General features: G+C 46.3%; 1 protein-coding gene across 6 annotated transcripts in view; it reads right to left on the bottom strand.

The window, feature by feature from the left end:
• The window catches only part of GON4L (gon-4 like), a 66,234-nt gene that overhangs the window by 18,046 nt on the left and 28,191 nt on the right, over positions 1-19,997 (bottom strand). For all 6 annotated transcript variants that reach the window (XM_028090057.2, XM_028090053.2, XM_028090054.2 and 3 more), the window contains 8 exons: positions 19,213-19,383; positions 15,438-15,630; positions 10,425-10,526; positions 5,520-5,560; positions 4,829-4,932; positions 2,277-2,475; positions 1,708-1,794; positions 389-557 (listed from right to left, as the gene is read on the bottom strand). In XM_028090057.2, coding sequence (XP_027945858.2) covers positions 389-557; positions 1,708-1,794; positions 2,277-2,475; positions 4,829-4,932; positions 5,520-5,560; positions 10,425-10,526; positions 15,438-15,630; positions 19,213-19,383 — 1,066 coding nt within the window. The remainder of the gene's footprint in view (positions 1-388; positions 558-1,707; positions 1,795-2,276; positions 2,476-4,828; positions 4,933-5,519; positions 5,561-10,424; positions 10,527-15,437; positions 15,631-19,212; positions 19,384-19,997) is intronic.

Consider the following 19,997-nt stretch of genomic DNA (forward strand, 5'->3'; position numbering starts at 1 on the left):
CTAACTCCCAAATCAACATTTCATTCAAAATAGAGATACCACTGCAATCATGAAGGGAAAGAGAAGTATCTTAAAGAAGCAGAGAATAAAAACCTGACCACGGACCACCTTCAACCACCGGCCTTTCATCCTCCCCAGACCCCAATGACCTCCCTCCCACCGCTTCCCGCCCTCACATCTGCCAAGGACCACGACCCAGCCCGGCCCCCACCCCGTCCTGTCCATTGCCCAGCCCTCACAGAAGTCCAAACACTATCGTGACCTCCTGGAACGTAGACACTGGGTACCAAGGACGACATTATAGATGTCCCCTGTCCTGTCTCCTGGGAAGGAGGGTTCAAGATAACTCAGTGCAAGCAAAAAGCAGAAGTGGACATGGGTCCCCTACCAGTCTTCTTGACAGTCTTGCGAGGACTCCAGTCGATGCTGACGTGCGTGCTGAAGTCTTCAACGAGCTGCACCGCCCCCAGCAGGTTGCAGGGCTGGAACAAGGTCTGAAAGCCGGGAGTGGACTGGTGGAGCGCGACAGAGCTCTGAGCGAAGGTGCCCAGCTCTTTCTGGGGAGACAGGGCACAAAGGAGACCTGAGCCCCAGAAACAATACCAGCAGCCCCCACTAGCCTCCGAGGGAAAATCTGTCCTTCCTGCTAAAGGACAGAAACAGATAAAAATCATCATAAAGTCCTCCATAATTAACATGACTCCATTAAGACTACTCTTCTGCTGGGCGCCTGGGTGGCTCAGTCGGTTAAGCGACTGCCTTCGGCTCAGGTCATGATCCTGGAGTCCCGGGATCGAGTCCCGCAACGGGCTCCCTGCTCAGCAGGGAGTCTGCCGCTCCCTCTGACCTTCTTCCCTCTCGTGCTCTCTCTCTACCATTCTCTCTCTCTCTCAATAAATAAATAAAAATCTTAAAAAAAAAAAGACTACTCTTCTGCTGAGTCCTCAGATATTCAATGATTGTGTTTATGATACATTCATCTGTTCTTGTTTTATTCCTCAGCCTTTTGGATGGATGGTCTAGCTCCCCAGTCAGAATAAAGGTTCTCAAAAGTAAGAACAATTAAAATTTTTGGTCTTTTGGTTTCTCTTAATAACACCCAGAAAATTTCAAAATTAAAAGCCCTTCCTCCAAAATACTTAAAAATGTCATGACCGAGGTTAATTTTATACATAAAATACTAATGCTGAGCCTAATGAATGGATAATGAATTCAATAAAAAGAAGTACCAAAAACCCAAGAAATCAGGGTGGGTCTAAAGATGAGGAAGAGGAGGGGCGCCTGGGTGGCTCAGTTGGTTGAGCGACTGCCTTCAGCTCAGGTCATGATCTTGGGGTCCTGGGATCGAGCCCCGCATCGGGCTCCCTGCTCAGCGGGGAGTCTGCTTCTCTCTCTGCCACCCCCCCTGCTTGTGTTCCCCTCTCTCATAAATAAATAAATAAAATCTTAAAAAAAAAAAAAAAAAGATGAGGAAGAGGACCCAACAGGAAAGTCAGAGGACTGTCCTCAGGAAACTGGCTACACTCTGGTCCTGCATGGGGTCAGAAGCTGATGCTCTCTCAGCACAGGCAGGAAGCCGTAGGGACGGCAGCCAGGACACCCAGGAGAGAAGAGTAAATGCAGCTGGTGTTGGGTGACCGTCTAGAAGTGACCCCCCACGCTAACGGATACCAACATCTTTAGAGTGAAGGATACTTGGAACCTTACAAGAAATATCCTGGTGGTACTGGCCTCCGAATTGAGGTTGGGGTTGGAGGAGGCGAGAAGGTGAATTTGCGTCAAGAGCTGAACATGCTGGGAAGGGAAAGAAAATAACACGGTGACACGTTACGGTGTTGTCATTTCCGGAACCCAGAAGACCTTAGCAAGATGTCTGCAACGTTACCACACGTTTTGCTTTCCAAAGAGACTACGAGATTGGCACCGTATCTTGGTGTGAATTTCTCAGATCTGTTCCCCTTGAGCAAAATGACAGAACCAGAGGAAGTTTAACCTCAAATCAGAGGGAATGAAATTAGAACTTCGGCAAGTGAGGCTGTTAAATTCAGAATGGTTCACAGAAGACTGTAATGTGTAACCTTGGAGTATGAGGGTCTGTTACGTGCATCTGCATTCTCGCCTGCCCGTAAGGATACCAACATGATGCCCTTTCAACGTCCTCAATGATGTGAAGATCTTGTGGCCCTGTGATTTCAGTGGGCATCGAGATACTGGTTTCTGATTTCCAGACAACTGCTAGCTCTTGGCCTCTGTGTCCAGCCCGGGACGAGGCTCACCTGCTGCATCTGCTGCTGGAGGCGCCTCCTCTGTGCTGGGTCTAGAGTAAGCGTCTGATGAACCTTCTCAGTCTGGGGCTTCACCCTCTCCACCTCCTGCTGCTGTCTGCCTGAGGATTTCTTCATCTTCAGCTGCTCAAGCTGCTCCTTCACTGTGCGGTGCTGCTCATTCAGCAAGTTGGCCAGTGGTTCCTCAAACCTGTCCCCGGTAGGGAGACGACCGAATTTGGACATTTCCCCAGGCTAGCAACGCATCGGACACCTCCTGCGGGCTAAGAGTCTGAACACTTCCATCTTCTGCTAATCCCCACATCCCACTCTAGCCAACAAACTCCTAGCCTATCCAAATCTTTTCCCGAAGTTGTTCGCATAAATCCAAATGAGATAGTTCTGAATTGCACTGTCACCCCCCCCCCATTCTTGTACAGTCTTATAAGTAATACACAAATGAAGGAGAAATGAAACAAAACTCTAGGAGCAGAGAAATGTCTGGATAACAAAGTAGTCAAAGAGCCAACGGGAAGAACTCATCATCCTTGGGTCCTACCGACACCACATTACCCTGGAACGCAAAGGTGATACAGAATCTTCTCCACGTCCAGCACTGGCTCCCTTATCCACTCATGACCCCACCCCAGGTCCAGCTTCTGCCCTCCTGCCACTCCCATCCACTTAGGCTGCCCTGCCTTCCTTTCTTAAGAAGTCAAAGACGTAGCAGGAAGCAAGAAGCGGATACACTGAAACACTGGACAGCCGGGAAGGACAGTGAGAAGCTGGCTCCCACCCTGAATTCATCCTCTGGCGTCTCCCCCACACCCCGCCTCTCAGCTCGCTAACCTGCCCGCCCACCCCTGCCACGAGAGAGGAACTAGACTGGCTGGCGCCAAAGCAAAGCATCCACACAGCCAGCTCGCAGCCTGGTCCTGGGGCAGAGCAGGACGCTCGAGGGATTAAGGGTGAGCTGATACCCTACGCCATCAGGATGAGACCAGCTCAAGCAGGCACGACCAGCAGGATATCCTACATCATGAAATCCTCTGTCCTGTAACAACAGTTAAATGGTAACTTTTCTACAGCCTCTACAGATAAAGATTATGTGGCCTTTTGCAGTATTTACTGTGTGTGTGGGCAGGCACAGGGTTAACAACCTAAAGACAAGGACAGTCCTCTGTACATTGTTTGCTGAGAACAGAAAACTCTCCATTATCTGTGCTCCTAGCAGGACAACAGAAAAAAAACACACGGAAAAAGTAGACAAAGCACAAATAACCTGCCCCTGGTTTTATGAAATATTACTTAGTTGGTTGGTAAGAGGGACACGGTTGGCTCACTTTCCCCATGATATCTTAGTCAAAGACTAAACCAAGTTTGCAATTTTAGCTGAATGGGAAGCAGCTGCAGCCTGTGCAGATGAACCGAGCGAGTGCCAGAGACAGCTCATCTTCAACCAGGATTTTACAGTAGTTCTAAAGATCCCAAATGTAAAGAATTCATACACAGAGATTATCAGTGGAACCAAAATACGTTTATAGATCAAATGAACTATGAACTATGGCTTGCAGTAAGTGGGTCAAATAAAGACTCAGAAATCCTGAAAACGTTTCCCCCCAAAAAGTAAGTACGTAAGGCTGCGGTGTTACTAACTCAACGTGGGGACCCATTCGCAATGCTTACCTGCATCAAATCACTTTCGATGTCTTACAACTTGTCAATTATACTTCAATAAAGCCAAAACAAAATAAAATGGGGGTGGGGGATCCCGAAATTCTGTTGTGGTTACATTATGGTGTTTATTATAATGGACCATGAACTATATTCCCGGCTATTATGCAATGGTGGGGTATCTTGTCTCTTCTACTAAACTGCATGTTCCCTGAAGGCCTGGCTTTCAGGTGGCTCCCAAGCTCTCCGGTCAGGCCAGGCTGTGAAAACACAGGACCAACGGAGGCCGCGGGCCTCTCAGCTTTGCTCTGCTCCACCCCCCGACTGCTAGCTAGCCGGTCACATCACCACACACGCACGCTGCTACTCAGAATGGATAACAGTTCGTTAAAATATAGACAAATTATACAAACCCATCCCACAAAACTTAAAGCCTCCACTCTGTGGGTGGAGAACAGAAGTGCCAGCTTCGTGTGATGCGCACGGTACTTCCACCTCAGACCAAAGATGCTTCACGGTCGCTCAATCACCACCAAGGTGACTAACAAACCTCCGCTAACATTTACCCGATGCTAATGACCAACAAGGAAAACAAAGGGACACACGGGCTCTTATGAAAGGGCTGGTCTCTGTGGCTGGCCCCAGAGTCCTCACACCTCTCCAGCACCACTCATCTGGAGAAGCTGCCACGGACACCAGCTAGTGCTTTCTCTCCCTTCCCAAACAGACACAGCCTGGTCTGCTGCTGCACTGCCCCACGACGAGGAGACTTATCCCCGGAGGTCCTCCACCAGCAACCGCGGGCACCGAGCGACCGGGAACTGCCAACGGCAGTATCTGGACACACACGTCCCCTCCATCTGGCGCCTCGGCGCCCTTGGCTAGCCTACCGCAGGGCCTGAGGGGTGTTGAAGCTGGGCCGGGGTTCAGCCGCGCGGTCCTCCTCCTCGGGGCCGTCATCCTCCACGTTGGAGAGTCCCATCTCGTCTTGGAACTGAGGGCACAGGGGAAGGAGGGTGATCCCGGGGAAGGGGTGTGTGCAAGCCCCCCCCAGCAGTGAGAAGGGAAAGCAAAGACCACAGTCTACAGGGCGCCAACAATGCGGGCACCCAGAAAGAGCCCCCTCAAGACCTTTCTCACTTCAGGGCACCCGCAGTCCCGCACACGGCTACTATGACAGGAATGAAGTCTCTCAATCAGCCACTTGCGATGGTACAGAGCACAGACAGCTCAGAATGATCAGAAATGTCTTTCAAGAGACAAGTTTCTGAGAAAGGTAACTATCTGTGCCCAGAGTAATCCAAAAACTAATTTGCAATCTTTACGGATGCACGGAATGATGGTTGGCGAGGCCATCCAAAGTTTACAAGGAACATTTTACTAAGAATAACCTACATATGGACAATCAGAGTATATCAGTGAGCCAAATTCCCCTCCCACGACACCCGCTCCCAAGGGGGCTGGAAGGTGAAGTGGCTTGGCCACACCAGCCTTGTGGAGGGAGGGGCTTGGGAGCAGAGGACAGAGCACGCCAGAGGAGCCGCCCAGCATCCCGAGCCCCGACTTTGCTTCGTTACTCACAGTTTCAAACAGTTCCTCCATCAGCTCATTCACCTCCTTCTCTGAAAAGAAGCCAAACGGCATTGTTGGTCCAGGTCGGTCTCAGTTCCAACAGGCGGGAATTGCACAGAGACACTGCGTCTGGTTTCCAGCAAGACATCTGACAACACCCTCACATCTACCTGTCATCTGTTCATTCAAACACATTTACTGACTCCCAACTATGCCTCAAGCCCTGTTCTAGATGCTGGAGGGCACATGGCAGAGCTCACAGTCTCACGGGGCACCTGGGTGGCTCAGTCGGGTAAGCCTCTGACTCTTGATTTCGGCCTGGGTCATGATCCCAGGGTCGTGAGATCGAGCCCCACATTGGGCTTTGCACTAGGCATGGAGTCTGCTTAAGATTCTGTCTCCTCTCCCTCTGCCCGCTTCACCAGCAACCCCCTTTTCTGAAACAAAACAAAACAGAAAGAGAAAACTAACAGTCTCACTCTCTAGAAGCTGAAATTCCAATGGGGAGACATGCACGAGATGTGAACCAGATGATTTCACAATAAGGATAATTCATAGTTTACCGGCCTAGCCTACTGAACAGAGTCACGAGAGAAGTCTCCAGGGCCCTGTCTTTGCACCCGAACTACAAAGCAACTCCATCAATGACCTAGAAGACCCAGAAAACACACTTACCAAATCTGTAAATCATATAAAGTTGAAAGGGATTGCTAGACCAACTGATGACAGATTCAAAATTCCATGTTTCCTCAAATTAACTGGATGAAACTTAATGGGACAAGTTTAAAGTCTTACATTTAGGAATTTTAAAAATCAGTTTCTCAAGTGCACAAAAACATGAAATGGCTCAAAAAAATCTGAAAAAGATCTGAATGTTTTGGCTGACCTCAAGTTCAATCTGACACAGCTACTCCAAAACAGCACAAGTATCCACAAGCCTGTCACGGAACCAGCGTAGAGTCTCAGACCACGTCCAGAGAGGGTCCAGACGTGTCTGTGATCTTTTCTGCAAAAGCCCTTCCTGAGAAGGCATTAAAAAGCTAAAAATTGAAATGCTGGTGAAGATGTGGAGCAAATGAAATTCCGAAGAGAAGGTAAAATAGAAATCCACTTTGGAAAAAATCTGGCAATTTCTTATAAAACTAAGCATACGTCTCCCCTCTGACCAGTGATTCCTCTCCAGGACAGCTAACCCAGGAGAACTGAAACATTTGTTCAGGAAAGGTTTGCACAAGAAAGTTCAGAGCAGCTTCATTCAAAATAGGCAAAAATTAGAAAAACCCAGGTGTCCATGAAGACCTGGGAACAGATTTAAAAAAGATAAACTGGTATGTTTATACAATGGAATCCCACTCAGCAATAAAAGAGGAAGAAGTAGTGATACATGTCAATACAGATGAATCTCAAAAACTTTATGCTGAAAGAAGCTTTACACAAGAGCACACACCTTATGATTGCATTTATATGAAGTTCTAACACAGGCAAATCTAATCTGTTACGGAAAAAAAAACAAACCCGAACAGTGGTTGCCCCAGGGAAGAGGGCGAGAGGAATGACTCAGAAGGGGCCTGAGGGAGCTTTCTGGGGTGATGGTTCCATATTCCCCTAGGGGTTTGGTTACACAGGTGGAAGTACATCAGAAGTCACTGAATGGTGCAACACTAAAAATGTGTGCATGAGGGGCAGCCGGGGGGCTCAGCTGGTGAAGCGACTGCCTTCGGCTCAGGTCATGATCCTGGAGTCCTGGGATCGAGTCCCGCATCGGGCTCCCTGCTCAGCAGGGAGTCTGCTTTTCCCTCTGACCCTCCCCTCTCTCATGTGCTCTCTCTCTCATTCTCACTCTCTCAAATAAATAAATAAAATCTTTTTTAAAAAATGTGTGCAATATACTGTGCATAAATTTACCTAAAAAGAGAAATTGTAGATGAATACCGAGCCCGAATGAATGATATGCTTAGGCTAAAATGTTTAGCAGTGAAGTATGCTGCTATCTACAACCCACTCTGAAATGCATGAGAAAAACCCACACAGATTCACAGGTGGACAGAGAGATGGATAAACAGCTGCATGACAAAGCAAATATATTAAAAGTTACTCACAGAAACTAGATGGTGGGTATGTGGGTGGGTGTTCAGTGTACAACGCTTTCAATTCTTCTTCTATGAATTTTAGAAGTTCCATTAAAAAATATAAGGGGAGAAAAGCTTATAGAAAAAATAAAGGCCAGGGGCTCCTGGGTGGCTCAGTAGGTTAGGTGAGCGACTCTTGATATCAGCTCAAGTCTTGATCTCAGGGTCGTGAATTCAAGCCCCACACTGGGTTCCACGCTGGGCATGGAGCCTACTTAAAAAAATTTAAGTAAAAAAATAAAGGCCAGAATCCAGAGGACGGTGGCTTTGGGTAATGAGAGGTCTGGGGACTACTGCATTTGGAGAACTGAAGAAACTTAGTATATTTGGCACGGCAAAGAAAAAATGTAGGAAAAGGAACATCTTTTACTATGCACGCTTGGGAGTAAATTACATTTTCTAGCAAAAAAGGACAAACAGGAACGTAACAGGTATACGGAGGTTCAGTAAGGAAAATGTTGGTTGAGGAGGTCAAGACAGGGACATGCCGTCTTCAGGACTGATGAGCACTGGGGGTCACCCAGACACAGAGAAGCTACAGACAAACTCAAGTGGGAGGCAAATACATGGCCACAGGAAGCCTTCCAAACTCTAGGTTTCTATGCTTATTTTTATTTTTAAATTTTTGTCATCCACATAAGGAAAAGTCCTCTCATAGGGACAATATGATAACATCAGACACAAGAGGACAAGGGGTAGGAACAAAACTGGAATTCCATCCCGGTTTTTACATATGATCACAGAACCCTATGACAAGAAAGGACGGCCCTTCATTCAGGCACCCCAGAAAAGGTCACTATTTGGCCAAATCCTGGCCTAGGACTGCAAACAGCACCAACTCCCCAAGAAGTTCATAGGCCAGGGCCTGAGCAACCAGGAGAGAGGCGAGCACTAGAAAGAGCACATCAACTGGTGTGGAAGGCAAAGCAAGAACCATGCTAACTGGGGAGGGTCTTCCTGAGAAACGATCTGTAACATGGACAAAGAGACAGACAGACAGACAAGGAAGGCCAAGTGCACTCCGTACTCCAGGCCAGGAGCCAAGCCCAAACGAAATCTACCTCCCGCTTCCAGGAGAGACACTTCATTACCAGCATCGGTGGACCAGATGCTCCTTCAAAGAATCTTCCCTTGGTTTCTGACCAGATTTCCTTGGTTTTTCTCACACTTTCCTGACCCCCCCACAGTCCACACCTCAAGCCTTTGCATCCCACACTTTTTTGATTCCTTTCAGCACTTACTCTAACCTTAATTGTCCTAACATAGCAAATAAGGGAAGATCCTCACAAAGGAAATGGCATTCTAATCCCAAAAACAAGATGAAGAAGGAAATAAAGCAATAAACTAGAACGAAAGTCCTGAAGGATCGTGTTTCCATAATTGTCTCTGCACAGATAGCTAGCTGCATTATTTAGGTAGGTAATAGTAAGTGTGTCTGGATGCTCATAAAGCTTTCTCCACAACCTGGTCAAGAGCCAACATCCCACCTTCACCATGGTGTGTATGCTAGTCCAGGTCAGGGTCACGCACACACTCAATCAGAATCAATACTTTCTGGGGCACCTGGGTGGCTCAGTATGTCAAGCATCTACCTTCAGTTCGGGTCATGATCTCGGGGTCCTGGGATCGAGTCCTGCATCAGGTTCCCTGCTCTGCTTGTCCCTCTCCCTCTGCCCCTCTCCCCTGCTCATGCACGTGCTCTCTCTCTGTCTCAGACGGGTAAATAAAATATTTAAAAAATAAAAAATCAATACTTTCTGAAATATATGTTTTCTATCTTTGGCAACATAGCCAATGAAGTAATTCTTTAAACAAATAACTCGAGCCAAGTCAAGTCACTGAACTGTTTTCCATGCCTCCAATCTTGTTCTCTTTACCCATCAAATTAATACATTAACTTGGTGTTAAATCAAAGTAGTATTTCTAAAATCCACATCAGTTCCTAGTGATTTCCTGTCAAAATCTCTGAGCTCTCCTTCTGACAGATCAAAACCCAAATTCAAGGTTCACCAGGATCTGAACACTGCTTACCTTTTCTACCACCGTGCACTCACAACTCCATAACCAAACGACTCACCATCTTCCAAGCGCAGTACTGTTCTTCCACACGTCCCTGGTCGGTGGGTACTGTTCTAACTATTTGCAATATCCACCCGTCTCCATTCACCCAGAATTTCTTCTTTCTTTTTCAAAGATTTTATTTTTAAGTAATGTCTATGCCCAACGTGGGGCTCGAACTCACAACCCCAAGATCAAGAGTCACACAGTCTACCAACCGAGCCAGCCAGGTGCCCCTCACCCAAAATTTCTTATTCCTGCTTCAAAACTGAGATAAAACATCTCATCATGTGAGTCCTTCCCCAGCCTACCCACCCTACTGTGTGCCATCCACTAGGAGACTACACGCTCTTCTAGGCCACTGGGAACCCTACATACAAGCCATTATAGCACCTGTCACTTTGTATTATAACTCCGTGTGTCTGTACCCCTACTTGAGCTGAGGTCCTATGGGGTGCAGGCCATGCCTTATGGTATCATTTTGGTATCGTAGGTACGACCCCCACCAGATACTGGACTCAGGGCAGAACTGTGGGATGTGTAAGTGAATGACTCACAGGCTTCCTAAATACATACGTAAATTTAAAGAGTTACAGAAATAAATGGGTACAACAAGCTTAAATGTCTCAACTTGAATGGGCTGCAAACTTCACCCTCCAAAATCTACAAAGTAAACCAAGGCAGCTGCGGGGCAGTGAAGAGCAGGACTCTTAGTAAACAGACTCACTGGTGATCCTCACGGCCCGGTCAGTGCGGAAATCCTCTGTGTCGGGTTCATCAAGGTCTTCCAGGAAGTTATATTCTGGATCGTCATCGTCATCAGCCTCATCTAGGAAAAAAATACTTCAGACACTTATTCCCCACTCTGAACTCCTATCACTGATGAAAATGAAAATTTTCAGCGCTCTAAGAATCTGTTCCAATAAAGTTTTTAAGTAACTTCTTTTTCTCCCGAGTGTTTGCACAGCTCATTTCCCATAGCTGACGCATCCCACCTAGTCTCTCCAGTAAGCCAAGTTCTTTCCTCCCTTCAAAAAAGACTTAAATCTGCCAAAATGCAGCAAAAGCCAGAAAACTGAACACATAATTTATCTCAGTAATCCCACTAGTGCACCTCATGAAAATAACACTCTTGTAAAACTAGGTACACAAAGGCACTGAAAGTGAAAGAAAGACCCTAATTCCCAACAACTAGGGAATGACTGACTCTGATGCCTTAGTACAGAACAGAACATACATGTAAAATGTGAACGTGCAGGACCAAGTACAACACAACAGAAACACACAGAATAATCCTCAGTATGAGAAGTTACATCCCCACAATAAGACTCAGAAATAACTAAAAATATACAAAAAGAATAAACATTTGTTATGTTAGGGCACCGAATAAACAGGAGTGTTTCTCTAATGTTGGTGCTATGGTTCCCAGATAAAAACTGTGAAGGAGTCACTGAATGACAGAACTGTTACATTATCAGGTGATGTATATTATGAAGTTCCAGCACTACTTTAGGTAAGTGCTGTCTGGAGGAACATTCCGTGCTGATGGAAATGTCCTGCATGTGCCTGGCACGGTCATGGCAGCTCCTGGCAACAGGTGGCACCTGAGAACTTGGAATGGGGTTAGTACAACCGAGGAGCTGAATTAAAACAAAAAACAGGGACATCTGGGTGGCTCAGTCGGTTAGGTGTCCACCTTCGACTCGGGTCATGATCCCAGGGTCCTGGGCTCGAGCCCCACACTGGGAACCTCACTTGGCGGGGAGCCTGCTTCTCCCTGTGCCCCACCCCTGCCTGTGCTCGCTCTCTCTCTCTCAAATAAATTAATAAAAATCTTAAAAAAAAAATTCTGCCACATGGAAATAACTAAATTCCTTACTACTATGTAGCCACTAAACGGGAGAGGTAGTCTCTATGTGTTACAGTGGAAAATTGTCTGAATTCTGTTGTTACGTGAAAGAAGCAAGTTGCAGATGCAGAACAATCCGTACAGTATGATTCCTTTCATGGAAAAAAATTGAGGTGAGTATGTACTTGACTGAATATACAGAAAATAACTACAAAGGATTAAGATGAATATTTTCCTCTCTGTACCCTTCCATAATATTTTCATTTTTTGTGATAAATGAGTACCCTTCATTAAAAATAAAAATATATACACACAATTTTGATTCATAATCACTGGGAAATCTGTACTGATTAGCCCCAATCTAACCTGATGTTTTTCACTCCACATTTGTACCCAGGTTATAATACATTAATTTACATCATTTATAATGTAGCTATTTAAATGCCAGTCTTTTTCATCCACTTGTGCATTTAAGTTTCCGATAAAAATTCTTCAAACCCTTACGAATGCAATCCTGTCCTCCCCCATCTCTACAGTACTTTCGACATCAGCGTCTCCAGGGCAGGCTCTGTACAAACACGCCGAAGCAGGAACACTCCAGGAAGAACTCCAACCCACGGGGAGCGTGCACGGGTTTGGAGCCCCATCTGCTCATGTGCGAGAACTGCAACAGGCAGCTTCTGCCCACGCCACACAAGTGGGCTGGCCCTTATTCTCAGAGCACGCATTTGCCGCACACGTTGGAAAGTCATTCAGGAAGGTTTCTTCTGAGTTCTTAGCTTTGAACTCCTTGGTGGTGGAATCTGTCCTCTTACTCTTGACTGATTAACAAAGTCGGCATCCGCCCAGCTGATCTGTTTGCTGTGCGCCTAGAGTGAAGCCTCTCAATTATTTTTGGGAAATGAGATTCTCATTTTTAATACTGTGCAGATCAGATGGTAGGAGGAACATGCGAGAAGAGCCACATGATGCTACAAAAGAGACTAGCACGCGGCTGGCGTGTGGCTCTGGGATCTCTGTCTAGCACCATTCCCTGTCTGTCGGCACGCAGGAAGTTAAGCCGGTAGAGAGGAGGGTCCACACCTTCCCTACTCACTGGCTTTGTGTTCTCTTTTATTAATCTGTCCTAACACGTAAACAACAACGAATACAGAGTTTTAAAGAGGACTGTTACCCTCCCCACTACCCATTATTCCACTTTCTCAGTCCACCCTGATCACACACGCTCATGCGTCCCAGACCAGCAGTTTCCAATATTTAGGATGCGTAAGAATTACATCCCTAGACCATACCCACTGAAGATTCTGCCTCAGTGACAGGTGAGGCCTAGAATCTGTATCGTTAACTAACACAAGCCGGCACGCACACCATCACACTCCTTGACTCTGATTCAGGTTCTAGGGATGAAACCAGGAGCCGCAGAGCCTTGGACTCCCAAACTCCTGACACCTGAGGCCCTGCCTGGCCTTTCCTCCTCAACAGCCACCATCTCAGCTCCTTCAGCCACGCTGATGGAAATCCGGGAAATCGGGGCATGAGCGGCCACCACGGATAAAGCCATAGGACCTGCCTTAGTTCCTGTCCATATTGTTTCTTAGCTTAGGCCTAAGGACAACGAGAGGAAGAGCTTGCTTACGAAGAGTCATATCTATTTAACAAATGCTTCTATCCCTGAGCCTTCCGTCAATGGGACACGTTCCTAGAACATTAAACTGGGCTCGAATCCTAGCAGCATAACAAACGGATTCTGCAACATGGGGCAACGTGACAAAATTCTCAGAGATTTCTATGAAATGGATAGAACTACATTTGTCCCTGTTCTTGCCCTTCTGCAGAGACTCTGGGCCTTGGTGTCATGGAACCTGGGGTGGGTTGGTAGAGAAAGGTAGTGTCAATAAACAAACAACAAGAGATGTATAAATCCCGGGAAAAAAAATCCATGAAAAAAATCTGTGATCCCTCTGGATCATGAAACTGTCATCATGGGGAGGGGGTTCATAGTTTTCTTCACACAGTATTTGATTTCTCCCCACCAAGACGGTATTGTTCCTGCGGTACAATGCAGAGACTAGAAGACTCCTCGGAGGACATGTGCGCTCCTATCGCCTCCTCTCCTCACCAGCCCTGCAGTCAAACATCCTTCAAAGGCCCAGCTCAGTTTCCACCTCTTTCATGGAGCTGTCTCTGAGCCATCCTAAACAAGAATGCTGTCTCCCTTTTAGAAAACCTTGGAACAGCATTTATGCCACTTTTATGGCATATCTAAGTTTACTCAACTTCATTCATCTGAAATGTACTGTGCATCTAACAATGGACCAGGCAGCTTTCATGGGAGTTTTAATGTCTGACATAATGATCATGCTCCTTTATCTCTCGTGATTTTAGCACAATGTCTCATAAAAAGAGAGTGACAAACACTTGACGAGCCATGGATCATATAATGAACAGCTCCAAAGGTATATTCAAGGACTTACTGTTTCATTCACTTATGCTGACTTACTCCTAGCCTGTCCTGCACAAATATTTATTCAGTCTATTTCCATCAAAACTATACCTTCTCTTAAATATCTTAAAGCATTACTCTTTTCAACATACAAATCTTATGTAGCTGTTCTTAGAAGATAGGGAAAAGAATAAAGATGTGCTCTGCTTGTATGTAATTAGATTTTTTTTAAAAAGTGTGAGTCTTCCACAACACAGCTAAAAAGAATATTCTGGTCACTCTCCACTGAAAAGTCAAAAAGAAACAACAGGAACAAAATCTCCCCGATTCCATCAAAAGAATGTAACATCATCTGGAATCACTATAAACTAAGACAATCTCTTACATCTTGTGAGTCTACAGAAGTTTATGGCACAAAATGAGCAATGATGCCTGATTTCCATTATAATACACACAAGATCCCCAAAAACAACTTTCATAGGTTTCTTTCACTAGATTAAAGTAGTGAGTTTTAGCTACAGTCTAAAACCATAAGGGTTGCAGTAGGGAGTAGTCCACTCTGCTTCTGTCCGAGCAAAGCTCCTTCCCCGTTTCTGGAAATACTACCGTGGCTTCTGGATTAACTGCCTACTCCAACCGCACTGTTCCCGTGGGTGCTGCCAATCACAGGACCCCACGCCGACAGAGTCTCCCGATAACACCATGCAGCACCAAGACAGGGGGCCTGTGACCAAACCAAGCCAACCTGAGTTGTTCCTCTGGATTTTTCGAAGTGAGCCCACAGCACAGAGTCCTTCTGATGTGGAGACAAAGCAGGACATAAACGGCGTGCTTATGACGACAGGAAAAAAACAGGGTGGAGGATGGAAGCGAGTGACAAGAAGGAGCAGAGGCGCCGGCTCTAGAGACGGAAGGAGGCCCTGTTACGGCAGGGGCTCCCGCCCTCCCCAAGAGCCCACCTCGCACAGCTTTCGTGCAGCACGGCGGCGGCTAAGGCTCTTCCACGTGTGTCATGACGACCCTTCACTAACACAAGTCTTCCAGCGAGCCACTGCACTCTCATGAAATCATACGTAAAATTATTTCTGCATGTACGTTTCAGGGGACGATTCTTCGCATTCCAAAGATCTCCCCCAAGGTCGTGACCGGTAGCCCGTGAGGAGAGTCAGTGGTACTGCGTCAGCGACGTGCGCCTGAGCAGCCCGCACCCACGAGCAGACTCGTCAGGTGTCACACGCCGGAAGCCAGTATAACACGTGCCAACTGTCCTCAAAGATTCTTCACCCAAAAAGGGGGCCTTAACTACTGACTGACAGCAAATTCTGAGTGACATACAATTAAATTCAGTTAACCAAAAACACCCCCTTCCTTTAAGCTTCTAACCAATGAAAATTTTAGCACAGAGATAATGGACAGAGTAGGGAGAAAATGCCAAGGACCCCACTTACCCTCATTGCCCACATCATCATTCATGAGCCCCCCCAGCCACACCTTCCAGTCCTCGTCATCAGCTGTATTGGGGTCATACATGTCTGGGGTGATGTCCGGAGCCCGGAGCGCCGCCTCTAGCCGCCCCAGGGGAATGTCCTTCAGGGGCATCTTGGAGCGGGTGCGGAAGGCAATGAGGCTGTCGTCCATGGGCTGGCGGACAGAGAAAGGGTAACACGAGTCACTCAGCGCCTGGTGCTCCCCGACTCTCCAGGCCTCCTCAGACCCCCTCGGGCCTCCTCGGACCTGCACCCTTCTCTTCCTGCCTTCAATCACAAGGTCTCTCCCCCACACAACTTGGGTTTCTTATTCTTTGAGAAACTTTAAGGATAATGACGTCAGTTTTAAAACCAACATTTCAGAAACATCTATAGCGGCTTTACTAAGATACAATTTACAAACCATAATATTCATCCTTTGGAAGTGTGTAACTGAGTGCATTTTCCTGTATGCACAGAACTGTGGGGCCATCACCAGCATCTAATCCCAGAACATTTTCTGCATCCCTAACAAAAACCCCAATCCTGTGGGTCGGCGTTCCCATCCTCCCCTGCTCCCCGTCCCTGACAACCACTCATCCACTTTCTGTGTCTGCGGATTTGCTTAGGCTGGACACGTTACGTACGTGGAATCCTGCAGGATGTGGCCTTTTGTCTCTGGCTACTTTACTTAGCGTGACCTTCTCCAAGCTCATCCGTGTGCGGCGTGCGCCAGTGCCTCACTGCTTCTCACTGCGTAACGACACCCCATCTCCACCTCATCTACACCTCGGTGTGTCCGTTTATCAGCTGAGGGAAAACCCGTGCTGTTCCCACTTCGGGAAAGTTTATTATGAGTAATGCCAACAAGGACATTTGTGTACTTGTTTTTACTTGGATATATGTTTTCAATTCTCCTGGAGCCACACAGTAACTATGTTTAACTTTCTAACGACCCACTGAACCAACTTCCAAAGTGGCTGCACACTTCACATTCCCATCAGCAGCATGTGAGGGTTCTACACTCCTCCGCGGCCCTGACAATACTCGTTACTGTCCATCCTTCCTATTATAGCCTGGTGGATGGGAAGTGGTATCCTGTACTCTTCGTTTGCAATTTCCTAATGACTAATGATGTTGAGCATCTTTTCACGGGCTTCCTGGCCACGTGTATGTCTTCTTCAGAGAACGGTCTATTCATAGCCTTTGCTCATTTTTGAATTGGGTTGTCTTTTCATTGTTGGGTTCTAAGAGCTCATTATACATTATGGATACAAGGCCCTTTCCTCCCATGTTTTCCTCTAAGAGTTTTACACTTTTAGCTCTCATATTTAGGTCAATGATCTATTCAGCATTAAGTTCTCTATGCGGCATGCGGTGAGGGCACTGCATACGCTTGGACGCAGAGTTCCCGTTGTCCCAGCACCACCTGCTTGAAAACACCACTCTGGCACCACTACTGGCCTTGGCATACTTGTCAAAAGTCAGCTGACCATAAATGTAAGGATTTATTTCTGGACTCTTGATTCTATTCCATTGATCCATAGAACTATTCTTATGCCACTACCAACCTGTGTTGACTGATTACTGTAGCTTTGTAATAAATTTTGAAATCAAGAAGTGTAGACCTCCAACTTGTTTTTTCAAGATTGTTTTAGCTATTCTGGGTCCCTTGCATCTCCATGTAAATTTCAGGATAAGCCTATCAATTTCTGCCCCCCCCCCCAAAAAAGCAGCAGCTGGGTTTTGGATAGGGACTTCAGGACGTCCTCCCTGGATGACTGTTTCTCCCTCACTCTCCTACAGAGTGCTGCCCACACCTTAACCAAAGGGAAGTGTTTAACATCAATCAGAAAATATCACACGAAGATTTTCAAATGTGAAAATAAAATCTAAACTCCTTATCACGTTTCCAAGACCCTCATGACCTAGCTCCTGCCCAGCTCTCTGTCCTCACTCCTACTCTTCTCTCCATGGTCCCCGGGCTTCAGCTCGTTTCTGTCTCTTACACACGTCAAAGCTGTTCCCATCTCGGGGACTGTGAATGTGCTGCTTCCTCTGTACGGGACACTTTTCCCCAGACCATGGGTCTGCATGGCTCCTTCTAAATCAGAACTCAGCTCAAATGTCACCTCCTCAAGGAGGCCTTTTTTTGTTGTTGTTAAGATTTTATTTTTAAATAATTTCTACAACCAACATGGGGCTCAAACTCACAACCCCAAGACCAAGAGTCAGGCGCTCCACTGACTGAACCAGTCAGGCGCCCATGGAGGCTGCTTCTGGTGATCCAATGGAAGCACTCTGGGGGGCATTACCTGACTTCTCCACTTTTATTTAGTTCATAGTACTTACCACTACTTGAAATCATTTGTTTATGGCATCTCTCTCTCCAAGAGGAAAGACCTTTCTGTCTTGTACCTTGCTATTCCCCAACTTCCATCATTCGATATGTGTATGAATAAATGGTCATACAAAACACTATTACCCCCCTCATACTTTTTACTCACCACAGAGCAGGGTGATTAGATTAAATGGCCCTTTCAGGGGCGTTCCACTCAATATTTTCTTTTTAAATTTTCAGACATATTTTCCATTAACCTACAAGACTGGTGGAGAAAACCCGAAACATTCAAACGAACTGGCTAAATGGTGGGATTTAGAAAGTCATCAACTGACAGTGACCAGAGTCGTGACTTTTCAAGCAAGAATAAGCAATGGATGCTAAAATTACTGGGCAAAAAGATGTTTGGCCTCAAAGTATATCCCCTTAAGATACATTATTAGTGAATTTAATAATGGAAAAATAGCTTTATAATGAGGAAATCAAGCAGACATCAGCATAACCATGTGATCCCAATTCACACAACAGATGTCACACGCCTCCTGACATGATGCACTGGAAGGACATGTCGATTCTGTGGTGTTTGTGACAAAAGTGCATAACCTGAATCTAATTATGGGGAAATAGAAAAATCTAAGTTGAGGAACATTCTGTAAAATAATAGTCTACACAGGTCAAAAATGTCAAGGTTATGAAAGACAAATACTGAGAAACTTCCAAATTAAATGATGCTACAAGGGGCCCCTGGCCCGCTCACTCAGAAGAGCATGCGACTCCTGATCTCGGGGCCATGAGGTCAAGCCCTGCACTGAGCGCAGAGATTACTTAAAAACAAACAAACAAAAAATAAAACATGCTAGGAGACAAGACCCTACGTGTGGTCCTGGACTGGGTCCTGCATCAGGAGAAAATGTTTCTTTTTCTAGAAAGGGCACTATTGGAACAACTGGTAAAAATCTAAAAAAGGACTTTACTAGATTAGATAATATGACTTCTTTTCATAACTGAATATCCTCATTTTTAGAAAATAAACACTAAAGTGTTTAGGGGTGAAAGAGCATCATGCCTGCAACATACTGTAAAGTGGGATTCAGGTAACCAAGTACGTGTGCAGAGAGAGAAAGTGGACAGGAACGATAAAGCAACTGAGCTAAAGGTTGCAATCTAGGGGACCCGGCGGAAGGCTGTTCCTGTGTTCCACATTTAAAATGCTACCCATCATGCACCTTACTCCTTCCCCAGGAGCTGCAATTCTCAAAATAAAACAGCACAAACCAAACAGAGTATCAAAGGCCTGCATTTCCACGACTCTTACTTATTTACCAGAATTTAGTGTCTTCCCGTCTCCCTTCCCAGTCTGAGTAACAACGACATTCCTCCATTTGACTTTTGCAGTGATTTAGTTATACAGTTTACCTGGAAAGAGTCCATGCAGACGGGACTGGAAGCCAGCTCCTCATCTACTGCATGCAACTTCTCCATGAAAGTACTGTCCCTGGTCTGCTTGGGCTTTGGGGGGGGCGGGGGCCCCATGGGCACTACCTCAGCACTGATGTGCCTGACGGCAGGTGTGGTGACTTTCTCAGCCTGATTAAAAGAGGCAACTATGTTAAAAAATGAAAGGGAGGGAGGGAGGAGAGGAGAAAGAGAAGGAAGGGGGAAAAAGAAAAAGAAAAAAAAAAAGCAGCCAGGGGAGGGGAGCACAACTTTCCTACACCAGGGATCTTCGTCTTCCCGTCCAGACAGTGCTCCAGAAGAACAAGAGGCACTGTCAAATGTATTCATCTAATTAGGTTCCATCTTATTTCCAATGTAGCCAATAGGATGCTACTCAGGTTACCAAGAGTGGGAAATCTAAGAAAGAGGGCGTCAGCACAATGTAGGAAAGAAGACAAAGGTACAAAAGAAACCACTCATCACTCGTCGCTGGCCCCCCAGTGAGAACTCAGAAAAGCACTCTCCCTCTGAGGAGTCCCACTTTTCCTGTCAACCATTCACTCACTTAAAGGACTTCGTTGTCTTTTGGGTTTTTTATTTAATTTATTTACTTATTGAGAGTGAGCACACGCACAAGCGGGGGGAGGGGCAGAGGGGGAGAAAGAGAATCTCAAGCAGGCTCGGTGCTGAGCACAGAGCCTGACGTAGCCTCGATCTCACGACCCCGAGCTCACGACTCGAGCTGAAACCAAGAGTCAGACACT

This window comes from Eumetopias jubatus, unplaced genomic scaffold (genome assembly GCF_037043125.1).
Source record: "Eumetopias jubatus isolate StellerSeaLion01/CBP00866 unplaced genomic scaffold, mEumJub1_p1.0 scaffold_12, whole genome shotgun sequence".
NCBI classification, from domain to species: Eukaryota; Metazoa; Chordata; class Mammalia; order Carnivora; family Otariidae; genus Eumetopias; species Eumetopias jubatus.